The sequence below is a fragment of the Rhinolophus hipposideros genome (assembly GCF_964194185.1).
Source record: "Rhinolophus hipposideros genome assembly, chromosome: 5".
Taxonomy (NCBI): Eukaryota; Metazoa; Chordata; class Mammalia; order Chiroptera; family Rhinolophidae; genus Rhinolophus; species Rhinolophus hipposideros.
This window is the reverse complement of record NC_138051.1, coordinates 38,678,305-38,691,752: the sequence shown is the minus strand read 5'-3', so window position 1 is coordinate 38,691,752 and position 13,448 is coordinate 38,678,305. Positions and strand designations below refer to the sequence as shown.

Here is a 13,448-nt window from a genome sequence, read left to right as displayed (position 1 = left end):
GATAAGGATTCCAAGACCAATTCAATGGGGAAAGGACAGTCTTGCCAACAAATGGTGCTGGAAAAGCTGGATATCCACATGCAAAAGAATTAAGTTGGACCCTTATATAACACCCATACAAAACTTAACTCAAAATGGATCAAGGACCTCAATGCAAGGCCTAAAACTCTTAGAAGAAAACATAGAACAAAACCTTCATAACAATTAGATTTTGCAGTGATTTCTTGGATATCACACCAAAGGCACAAGTAACAACAACAAAATGAATCCATTCATGAAAGTTTTTAAATTTTGTGCATCAAAAGACACTAACAGTGACTAAAAAAGCAACCCACAGAATGGGAGAAAAAACATTTGCAAGACATACATCTGATAAGGGGTTAACATCCATAATATATAGACAACCCATTTCAAAGGACTTTGTTGATGTAATACACATTCAAACCTGTACAGAATTTTTATGAGTTTATTTGAGCCATACTGACAATATATACCGGGGAGTAAGATCTCAAAGGCTCACGAGAATGGCAGTTTTGCAGCTTATTTTATACATTAGAATCAAAGAAGACGACATAAGGAAGATGTACAAAATCCACTGGTGGCAGATTTAGGAGGTAGGAGAAAGCATAGCGGGGAAATCTCTAGAATTGGATAAGAGGCACAATGGAAAAACACATACTTCTTTTACATTGGTGAGTACAGGCCAGTTAATAACATTTACAGTACACAGAAATGGTATGTGGGCAACAAGATAACAAAGATGGGCTCTCTGATCTTGTGCTCCCGTGGTTTATGCTCTGGTGCTGGCAGTTGAGCCTTCAAAGGGTAGGAAAAGAGTATTACTCTGACATTTCAAAGATATGTGATCTTAGAGGGATAAGAACAATGGACAGAGATCACTTAAAGACTGACCTTTGCTAAAGAAGCTATAGGCCAGGGACGAGACTACCAGCTATGACATGCCCAGTTAGGAATCTGTGATCGCGTGTGGTTACTTTTAGTCACTGAGCTTGTGAGTCCTACCATGTGGCCCCCCTGAGCTTGTCAGGTTTATTGCATAGCCTCTTTTCCATTCCCACCTTGAACAGCATTTTCCAAAGAAAATATACAAATGGCCAACAAGCACATGAAAAGATGCTCACCATCACTAATCATTAGGGGAATACAAATCAAAACCACAATGAGATACTACTCACACCCAGTAGGGTGGCTAATATCACGAAAACAAAATTAAGTGTCAGTGAGGATGTGGAAAAATTAGAACCCTTGTGCACTGTTGCTAGAAATGTAACATGGAACAGCTGCTGTGGAAAATATTGCAGTTCCTTAAAAAATTAAAAACAGAATTATCATATGATCCAGATTTTCACCTCTGCTGTACATACCCAAAAGAATTGAAAGCAGGGTCTCAAAAAGATAGCTGTATACCCATGTTCATAGCAGCATTATCCACAATAGCTAAAATGAGGAAGAACCCAAGTGTCCAGCAACAGATGAATGGATAAGCAAAATGGGGTATATACACACAATGGAGTATTACTCAGCATTTAAAAGGAAGAAAATTCTGCAATATGCTGCAACATGGATAAACCTTAAGGTTACATTCAGTGAAATAAGCCAGTCACCAAAAGACAAATATTGTATAGTTCCACTTATATGAATGAAGTACTTAAAATAATCAAAATCATAAAGACAGAAAGTAGAGTGGTGGTTGCCAGGGGCTGGGGAGAAATGGGGAGTTATTGTTTAATGGGTATAGAGTTTCAGCTTTGTAAGATGAAGAAGGTGATAGAGACAGATGGTCATGGTGGTTATTGCACAAGTATGCTTATGCATTTAATATCACTGAACTGTGTACTTAAAAATAGTTAAGATGGTAAATATTATGTTTAAATGTATTTTATTTTACAGTAGAAACGTTTTTTAAAAAATGAATGTTAAATTTTCATCAACTTTACAGCATTTGCTAATATAATTTCTCTCCTTTAATCTGTTAATATGGTAAATTATATAAATATCCATATCTAAACCAAACTTATAGCCCTGTCACATATTATCCTTCACATATTCATTTTATATATATATACATATATATGTATGTGTATATATATATATATATATATACACACACACATTACACACACACACATGCACCGTGTTTCCCTGAAAATAAGACCTAGCCGGACCATCAGCTCTAATGCATCTTTTGGAGCAAAAATTAATATAAGACCCAGTATTATATTATATAAAACCCGGCCTTATAGTAAAATAAGACCAGGTCTGATATTAATTTTTGCTCCAAAAGATGCATTAGAGCTAATGATCTGGCTAGGCCTCATTTTCAGGGAAACACAGGGAGCGGGGGTGGTGTGTGCGTGTGTGTGCACCTTTATTAACTATAACATATATTCATTATAGATGATTTAGAACATTAATTTTAAAAGTGATCTAAAACTTCAATACCCAGAGATAATCACCATAAAAACTTGGCAGTATTTCCCTTTTTAAAAATGTATATATGTACGAATATATCCTGATAATATTGGGATAATATGGTACATACTATTTTATATTACCAATTACTATGGTGTGATGTTTCTCCATGTCTTTAAATATTCTACATCCTTTTTAATGACTACATTGTATTCTTTTTTAGATACACAAAAATTTAACCCAGATTATACAATAAATTTTTCCCCATTTCTTCAATATTAAACAGTCTGCAATAAATAGTCCTATAAGTAAACCTGTTTTTCCTTTTTTCTTTTATAGTTTTATTGAGCATTATGTACATACAATATCACACACACAATTTGATGAATTTTGACATAAACATACCACAGCGAAACCACCGTTACTATTAAGATAGTGAAGGTAACCATCACCTCCAAGATTCCTTGTAATTGTAATTGGATTACCTTTGTCTCTCCTCCCTCCGCCTCCAACCTCCACTCCAACCCTTGCTCAGAAAACCACTGATCTATATATTCGCATTTAATTTTTTTATATGATGGAATAAAAATGTTAACTTTTGGGGGGGGGGAGAACTGGCTGCTTTGATTCAGCATTATTATCCTGAGATTGATCCATGTTGCGGAGCGTATAAATAGTTTATTTCGTTGTATTCTTGAATAGTATTCCACTGTTTGCCATCTATCCCAAATTTCTTTATCCATTAACCTGTTGATGGGCACCTGGGTTGTTTAGAATTTTCTTGCTATTACAAATAAAGCTGTTATGAATACCCATGCCCAAGGCGTTCTATTGAGTAAATACAAGTGAAATGACTAGGTGGTGTGGCAGATATATTTTTAACATTTTAAGACATTATCACAGTTTTCCCAAGTGACTTACCGTTTTACATTCCTACCATCTATGAGAGTTCCAGTTGTTCTATATTCTCACCAGCATTTGGTGTGGTCAGTCTTCTTAATTTTAGCCACTTAGTGGTATACAGTATCTCTTAGTGGTATCTGTAAGCATTTCCCTAAGGACTACTAATGTTAAGCATCTTTTCATGTGCTTATCTGCTATCTATGCATCTAATGTGAAGAGTCTTAACTTTTCTGTCCATTTTTTTTAATTATGTTGACTGCCTTGTTACTGAGTTTAAAGTATCCGTCTTCATGCGTTTTAAGAACTTTTTATGTTGGATGTATGTTTTGTGAGTATTTCTCCTAGTCTGTGGCTTGTCTTTTCATTTTAACAGGTCTTTTGAAGAGTAAGTTTTTAATTTTGAGAAATTCAATTTTATTACTTTTTTGCATTTAAAATTCATGCTTTTGAAAGCCTATTTAAGAAATCCTTTATGAGCCACAAGGTCACAAAGGATTTTTCCTTATATTTTCTCCTGGAAATTTTATACTTTAAGCACTTACATTTAATCTGTGATATCAACTCCTAGATACTAAGTTAATTTTTGTATATGGTATCAATTATATGGTGCTCCAGAACCATTTTTTGAAAAGATGATTGTTTCCTCATTGAACTACCTTGGAATTATGTCAAGAATTAACTGGTCATGTAAATGTGTGTGTGTGTATCAACTTCTGAACTCCCTATTCCCTGCCATTGATATTAGTCTTTCTTTATCCCAATTATTTCAGCTTTACAGTAAGTCTTAAAATGAGGGAGTGTAAGTCTACCAACTATGTTCTTCTTTATCAATATCATTTATCAAAGGATTATTCTAAGTCTTTTGCTTTCCATATAAACTTTAGAAACAACTTGCCAATTGCTACCCCTCCCCGCAAAAAAAGTGCCTGCTGTGATTTTGATTGAAATAGCATCAAATCTATAAACCAATTTGTGGAAAATTGTATCTTACCAATAGTCTAATGATGAATGAAAACATTTATTTAGGTCTTTTCAAAGTGCTCTCAGCAATGTTTTACAGTTTTTAAGTATAAGGGTCCCATGCAACTTTTGTCAAGTTTATCCTTAAGTGTCTCATTTCTTTGGATGCTATTTGAAATGGCTATTTTTTATTTCAACTTCCAAGGCATATATACAAACGTATTGTATATTGATATTATTGTATTCTACAGTCTCACTAAATTTACAGTTCTACTAGTAGCTTTTTTGTAGCTATCTTAGAATTTTCCTAACTATGAATACAGCTTCTTTCCCAATTTGGATGTATTTTCTTCTTCCTGCTTTACACACTGGCTAGGACCTCCGCATGATGTGAAACAGACAAGGTGATACACCATACTCTTCCTCATTTCTAATCTTTGAAGGAAAGCATTCAGTCTCTCACCATTAATATCCTGCTTGTGGAGTTTTTCAGAGATGCTCTTTATCAGGTTGCTCTTCTATTCCTAGTGTGCTAAAAAATTCTTACCAGAAATAAATGTTGCCAATTTTAAAAAATATCTATTGAAATGGTCATATGGCTTTTCTTTTTAAAGTCTGTTATAGTAATGGTAAACTACACTGATTATTTTCAAATGTTAACTCAAACTTACATTCCTGGGACAAATCCCACTTGGTTATGTTATCATGCATTATCCTTTAAATATATTGTTGGGTTTGATTTGCTTAAATTTTATTTATAAATTTTACATATGTTCATGAGGGATATTACTCTAGTTTTCTTGTAATATCCTTTTCTGGTTTGAGTATCAGGGTAATGCCAGTCTCATAGACAAGGACCATTTTATGGAAATATTTGTGCAGAATGGGTATTATTTTTTCCTTGTGTGTTATACAGAATTCAACAGTGAAGCCATCTGGACCTGGAGTCATGGTGGGGTCTTTCACTACAAGTTCATAGGTATAGGGCTAGGTAGCTGTTTTATTTCTTCTTGAGTGAGTCTGGTAGCTTTGTGTCTTTCAAAGAATTTGTCCATTTCATCTAAGTTGTCCAATTTATTGGCAAAGTTATATATACTAGTCCCTTATTATCTTTTTAATGCTTATAGTAACGGCACTTCTCATTCCTGACACTGGTAATCTGTGTGTCCTCCTTTTATCCTAATTGTCTGACTACAGATTGATCTTCTCTTTACATAGTTAACTTGTAGGTATTCACCTCCAATAAAACTCTACATGAGCTAAGAAAGCAGAAATGCCAGATTTTATCCTTTCTCTTGGTACCATCCACAGCAGCTAAGCACAGTGCCTTTACACCATCAGCAACTTTTGACAACAAAAAAGAAAACAGGTGATAGGAGTGAAGGTCAAATTCCAGAAACCATACTTTACACAGTAGAAAAAACATGAATACTCGGAAGTCAGAAAAGCTTGGGTTCAAATCCCTACCATTCACTTAATACCAATGTGACCTTGGGGAAAAAGCACTCTAAGCACTCAATTAGTACATTTGTAAAACAGAGAAGCCTCCTTATAGGTTTGCAAGATTTAAATGATATAACCCTCATAGAGTGCTTGGCATAATGTTCCGAGACAAGAAAAAGCTAAAAGAGTTCATCACAACCAAACCAGCATTACAATAAATGTTCAAGGGACTTCTTTAAGAAGAAAGATAAAAAGATAAAAAATATGAATAATAAAATGGCAATAACTACATACCTATCAATAATTACTTTAAATGTAAACTGATTAAATGCTCCAGTCAAAAGACACAGGGTGGCTGAACAGAGAAGAAAACAAGATCCTTCCATGTGCTGCCTACAAGAGACCCACTTCAGATCGAGAGACACATGCAGTCTTAAAGTAAAGCAATGGAAAAAGATATTTCATGCAAATGTAAGTGGAAAAAAAACCTGGGGTAGCAATACTTATATCAGACAAAACAGACTGTAAAACAAAGGCTCTAACAAAAGACAAAGAAGGACATTTCATATACAATAGCCAAGTATGAAAGCAACCTAAGTGTCCATCAATAGACAACTGGATAAAGAGGTGGTACATATATACAATGGAAGATTACTCGACCATAAAAAAGAATGAAATCTTAGCATTTGCAACAACACAGATGGACCTAGAGATATTGTGCTAAGTCAGAAAGAGAAAAACAAATACTGTATCATTTCACTTATGTGGAATCTAAAAAGCAAAATAAATGAACAATCAAAACAGAACCAAACTCATAGATACAGAGAATAAACTGGTGGTTGCCAGGTGGGAGGGGAGTTGGGGGTTGGGTGAAAGGGGGGAAGAGATTAAGTCCAAATTGGCAGTTACAACACAGTCACGGGAATGTTAAGGACAGCATACGGAATATAGTCAGTATTTTAATAACTATATGTGCTGTCAGTTGGTACTAGACTTCTCAGGGTGATCACTTTGTAAATTATAGAAATTTCTAATCATTATGTTGTTCACCTGAAACTAATATGTCAACTGTAGTTGAAATAAAAAAAAAATTTGAAGGCAATTTACAGGAGAAAGTTTATAACAAATGGTTAGTCAACCTTTAAAACCAAAATTATAACATAGATCTATACTTGTTGATATAGAAAGAATGTGATTGTATAATATTAAATTTCTAAAAGTTATGATACCACATATACAGTAGTACCATGTCTATAAAAAACATGTATGTATACACCAGTGAATTAACAGAAAATCTGCGGAGAACATACATACATCGAAATATTAATCATCCACTCTTCTGAACATAAGTACATGCAAACAATAGCAAATGTAAATATAAACTGCCAAAAAAGGAGTATTAGTCCTTAGTAAATTAAGAAGAAACTGTTTTCAATTACATAGTAAAATTAATTTTTTTTAAAGATACAATAGAAAGGGAAAAAAATCACGAATGAAATAATGTGTAACTTGGTCTACATAGTATTTTATTAAAATGGAAAAATAAGCTTTTCAAAAAAATTCATAATGCTTAACTCCGTCTGCAAATCTCCAACCTCCTGGTTAATGGCTCAAACCACAACTAGAGGGTCTTGCTGCAAATTTTTTTTAGAAAATAAAATCTGTTAGTTACTTCACTGTGGTTATCATTCATAATGTATACATATGCCAAATCATGTTACACACTTTAAATATGTGCAATTTTATTTGTCAATTATACCTCAATACAACTGCGAGGAAGAAAAAAATGATGAATTGTACTGATCATCTGTGTAGTCAAAGAACATGAAGGGGGTTGGGGCAGGAGGAAAGACACAGAAAAATAGATGAAGTTTCAAAGGCATTCTGGAAGTCCACATGAGAGAATGATTCAAATCTATCACAAAACAGCCATCTTCAAAAGAAAAATTCCCTTTAAAAAAGGGGTGTGTGTGTGTAGCCCATATGCCATTTAAGGACAGTAAGATGAGATCACAGATCAGGATTAAAGTAAGTAATACTAACACTATTTGAAATAGGTTTTCAAATAACTACACTTTTCTAAAAAAATAAAACTATACTTTTTAACTCTCAGTGAATACTCACTGTATTCCAGCTTCTTTCTCTTCTTTTTCTCTTTCAATTGTTCTTCCTCCTCTCTGACTCCCTCTTCTTCTTCTCTTTGCTCCTCTCCCAAAGCATAACATGCTACATCACGATGACCAGCCTTCCTCTGGAATTGCTTAGTTTTGGATCCCACTTTAACAAGTACAACTTTTCGTTTCAAACAAGTGCAGCCAAACATGCAGTCTGGTCGGCGGCAGTGAGCAGGCTGGCGCTTCTCCAAAGCTAGACTGGAACACACGCAACCCAACCGACAGAAGTCATTGTTGCACGGAGGGGCTCGTTTCCTTATGATTGTGTGGATGGGTTTAGTTTTGAGAGATGCCTAAAGTCAAAGCAGAAAACTGTAAATCTACTAAATCATCCCCAAACACCACCACCAATTCACTGTCACATGTTGGTCTTCCTTCTTCTCTTAGCACTCAGTACTAACAGCACAAGATTAAGACAGATTCAAAGGACAGAAAATGAATATAACCAGGACTTTGAGCAATCCCTCATTCAAATGCATAGCAGACAAGAGAATAAAAATTGTAATTAATTATAAGCCAAAATATCAACAAGGATGAATTTATTCTCATTAGAAATCACACATAATGTTCTAGGGCAGGGGTTGGCAACTTAAGTCCCAAGAACCAAATCCAGTCAGTTTCATAAATAAAGTTCCACTGGAACACAGCCAGACTCATTCATTTACATAATGTCTATGGCATTACAACAGCAGGATTGAGAAACTGCAACAGAGAGTGCATGGCCCGCAAAGCCTAAAATATTTACTGTTTGTTTTACAGAAACTGTTTGCTGACTCCTGCTCTATCGTAATTGATAAGAAGGGAATAACAACAAATGTGCTTAAGTCTTTAGGAATGATTAATAATAAAAGACACTTTCTGTATTTAGACCCAACATCTGATGATCTTCGGCTCTAGAATTTAGTCACACAATTAAAAAATGGAAGGTATACAAATTTCCTTACAAGAATATTATCCACATTTTATTGTGTCACTTCACATGCACCAGAGGCTAAGTAAGTGAATCAATAAATGAAACTTCTTAATATAAAATTTTTAAAAAAACAAAAGCTTTTCTCCACGGGTTTATAATTTTTTTGGATTGGGGGGATTTAGTACCTTTTAAGCAGAATTTTCAAAGCTGTTTTAATAAGATGAGCAAATGCACTTGCCCATGTACTGGAGAATGAAATTAGAGACGTTCAGAATGGCCATACAGAAGAGGAACATTATTCAAAAGCACAGTTGTACTGTTTCCCCTCTGCTGGCAGGAGGGACCTACACTTGGATGTCCAGCAGCTGAGAAAGAACAAATGTGGAAGACATCTCCTTAGTTGTCACGAAGGTAACTAAATGCCCAATCCTCCTGTCAGAAAGCACCATTCCAATTTCCCCTCACCAAAAGAATTATTTCTAACCAGGGACTAAGATGCTTCTGGAAAACAACAGATACTTACTTGAGCAGTAAGCAGAGTTGTTAAGGATACATCTGCTCGCTCTTCAGTGATATAGGTCCTCGGTTTGCCTTCCCAAAGTGCACAGTCTTCCAGGTCCATGAGCTTCACTTGAGATTTAGACAAGCCTGGAGGGCGGGTTCCCTGCTGTTGCTGCTGCTGCTGGTGTGCCTGGCGCAAACTAATTTGCTTTGGGAATGTATTTTCCTCTAACGTTGGCACGACAAAGTTATTCACCTGATTTTCTGAGATGGTGCTTGAAGAAGTCTTGGTAACCTTATCTCCTGGAACTGTATGAGTGTGTTTCTGCTTTGGTGAAACAGGGTATGGTAAAATAGATTTATAAGATGATTTAGTTCGGCCACCGAAAGTTGCCTGTTTGTTTTGAGACTTTGCCTTTCGAGAGGCAGAGGGTACAGAATGAGGCTTCAAAGAGTAAGAGGTAGAAGGGGAAATGGTCGATTGCTTCTTTAGTACACTATCAAGTGTTCGTACATAGCTGGTACTCTTGGTGGGAAGCTGGTATACTACAGGAGATGTGGGAGCATTGGAAGAGAAACCCATGCTTGTTTCCATCAGCTTGCCTTCATTTTCCAAGTACTCATCTAGCTTATCACTGCAGAAAGCAGAACGGTTTTTCAGTGAACCCTCTGAATTTCCACCTAGAAATAAAGAGATATAGATACTTAAAGAAATCTAAGACAGATCTTTAGAACTCTAGAAAAATACACTAAAAAAGGCCAGGAGCATTAAGATAAGCTATTGAATCTTCTAAACTGTCCCTCCTCAAAAGAAAAAAATATAAAACAAAATAAAGAGATTATATATCATACACTCATTATATTAAAATCCATTATCTAAAATTATCTTACTACATATGTTTAGCATTATTTTTGCAAAGTGCTAACAGTAATAATTAACAGTTAAGAGTTAACAATTTTGACAACTTATGACCTTAGTATAGAGACCACACATAAATAGACACTTAAGAGCAAAAAATATACTTAAATCAGACCTCAATAGAATGCCAAGAGATTACAGTACCTGGACTCTGATACAAAACACAAGGGAAGAGGTAAAATTTCAAATAGAGGAATATAAAATTTAGTTTTTAAGGAACAAAGAAGCAAGTTTAGTAGAGACAAGCATTACACTATTATAACACTGTACAAAGATTCAAAGATGAAAACTATTTTGGACAAACAGTAAATTTGCCTGGTTAGAGTGTAAACTGCAAACAAGTTCAGTGGGAAAGGAAATGCGCTAAGAAAGGAGACCGACAGGTATACAGTCAAAATTTTTGGATTAGAAATCTACTTTGAAGTATAATCAGGAATCATTATACAGCTCTGACGTACACAATTCTGAAATAATGCTTAAGAATGATGCTTTTTATAACTGTAGGAACAGCAGAAAGGTACAGTTTAAAAAAAGACTGCAGGGATGGGGGTTATGGGAACACAGGGAATGGACAAAAACCAGCAGGACAATTATTTTCAGTTTATTTTAATGCATGAAAAGATGAAAAAAAAAATTAAGACTTACTTTTAACAAAAGTCTGTGGTAACATGTTTCGGAAGCTATTTATAATTTTTTAAAAAGCTGATTACCTTCGTTCCGAGATGCAGAAGCGCTATGAAACTTTCCCCTCCATCCCTTGATCTTGGTGAAGTCATTGGTCTTCCCTGTTCTAGAAACAAAGGGAAATCCAGCATCTATAAAAGAAAAAGTAAAAGAGATGACCAAAATCCTGGTAAGCCATATCTAGGATTATGGGCATGGCTTATCTAATTAATTACTAAGACTTTATCTGAAATGTATAAATCATTAAGACTATGCCAATAGATAAAAGATCTACCCTAGATTACCCTAAATTTACTTTGTCTCTAACAAGGGTAGTTTTTTATTTATATCACAAATTTGTTTGACTTCACAATACTACACACTCACCAGGAGAGGCAGGGTTGGTTCCTGTGAGGTTCCAGAAAGGAAAGCTAGTGGCTGGAGCCAAAGGTAGCTGTACTCCCAAGTATTTAAGATCAATGCTCATTGTTGGATCCACTGAATTCAATTTTAAGCCCACTACAAGAAAAAATGACCACAGATCATATTGGGTTTTTTTAACCTTTGGTTGGGGGTGGGGAAGATAATAAAGGAGACAGTGGAGAGCAAAAATGATGAAATAAAAACTAAAAATGAAAGACAGACTTTAAGGTTGACCCCATGATCTTCCCCTCCTGGTATTACATGTATGTAATCCTCCCTCCTCCACCCTTGAGTGTGGAGGCCTGACTTGTCTCTAAGCAATGGAATGTGGCAAAAGGGATGGGATGTGTATGATTATATGTGTGTAATAATATAAAAATGAGTGTATCATCCACCTTGCTAGAGCTGCAAGGATGGAAATTCTACCAACAACCTGAGGGAAACTGGAAACAGATCCCTGCCCAGTCAAACCTCTAACAAGAAACCAGGACTAACATGTTGATTGCAGCCTTGTGAGACCCTAAGCAGAGGACCTAGTTAAGCCATGCCCAGACTCCTGACCCACAGAAACAGAGAGACAATAAATGTGTTGTTTTTAAGGTGCTAAGTTTGTGGTAATTTACTAAACAACAATAAATATATAAATATAGAATTCAGATCTTTTGTGCTTTAACCGTTCGTGGTCCACAGACTTTCTAGGACTCTAATACAAACCTGCCTTAGATTGAGCTTATACTGTGCTTATGGTTAATTCTCTAGTTATTAGTAATGATATTTATAGTTAATTGAGCCTATAAATGACTTATTTGTAGGTTAAGAGGCAATCTTACGGGAAAGTATTTATTTTACATATACTTTTGTTTTCTGCTTAACATTCTATTAGGTTGGTGCAAAAGTAATTGTGGTTTAAAATGTTGAAAATAATTGCAAAAGCTGCATTATTTTGCACCAACCTAATACATCTGAGATTTGTCTACGTAGACAGACTTATCTCTAGATCAATTATTTTCACTGTTGTACACTATTACAGATTATAAACATACTCCAATTTATTCACCATTCTTCTATTGATGAGAATTAGTTGTTTTTCATTTTTAACTATTACAAACAATGCTGCAGTATAGTTGTACATTTTGTACAAGGATGTACATAACACATGTGACCATGTGTGACAGCTTTCTCTAACATATTTAGCTTTTCCTCACGGCATCTACCCAGAAGTGGAGTTGCTATGTAATAGAGTATGTTCATCTTTCAACTGTATTGGATGTTCTGTTTGACATATTTGTGGCTGCCCAAAATATTCTGAACACCCTTCCTATATAGCTGTTACTTTTCCCTATTATAATCCCTACCTCTTTAAGGCGAGTTTTAGAAAAATTCTCCAACTTCTCTTGCAGTTTATGTGCAGACATGTGACATGGGTTTTGCTAATCAGATGCATCCATGAAGAACTTCAATTTAGAAGACAGCACCATAAGGACAGGAATACTATGCAGAATTATGTAAATGAAGGTGACAGCGTTTGGCCAAAGAATGAACTTTTAGAGCTAAATGTAACCAAGGTCCTAGCTACAGTGTGCTGTGTTCAGTGTTCACATGAACAAAGGTGGTGACTGTCCAAAGAGCAGTGCATGTATGAGCAGTGTGGGAATGTAATCTGGGCATTTCTCCTAACTGCATCCTCCTTCCGTCTGTTCTCTGGCCTTTCAGGAGACTGTGAGTCATCTGATATTCTTTAATAAATTCATATTGTATTTCATCTGTAAAGTGCATTCTGATGTTTCCAACTAAGAATTCTAACTGAAACAGTTATTCTGAACTCTGCTTATAGGGGGGACATACAAGAAAATGATAATTACATAACACATTGGGATAATCATGCGGCTACTTGTAGCTGGAGGCCACCAGCTCTACAGTTAGTAATTTCCCTTGGTCTTGCCTGGCCACTCTGAGGAGATCAGTATCTCAAGAGCATACCTGTCACACAATCACTGACCACCAGGTCCGACAATGCACGAGTTGAGAGTCTGTGCTCTAGATATTACCAAATTACTTTCAATTTATACTCCCTCCAGTATGGCATGAGAGTTTGCACTGATCCACATTCTCTCCA

General features: G+C 35.5%; 1 protein-coding gene across 13 annotated transcripts in view; it reads right to left on the bottom strand.

Annotated features, from left to right (window-relative positions):
- The window catches only part of MGA (MAX dimerization protein MGA), a 129,069-nt gene that overhangs the window by 43,388 nt on the left and 72,233 nt on the right, over positions 1–13,448 (bottom strand). For all 13 annotated transcript variants that reach the window (XM_081049209.1, XM_081049203.1, XM_081049214.1 and 10 more), the window contains exons 6-9: positions 11,297–11,428; positions 10,957–11,061; positions 9,350–10,008; positions 7,864–8,206 (exon numbers count right to left, since the gene is read on the bottom strand). In XM_081049209.1, the coding sequence (XP_080905335.1) occupies positions 7,864–8,206; positions 9,350–10,008; positions 10,957–11,061; positions 11,297–11,428 (1,239 nt within the window). The remainder of the gene's footprint in view (positions 1–7,863; positions 8,207–9,349; positions 10,009–10,956; positions 11,062–11,296; positions 11,429–13,448) is intronic.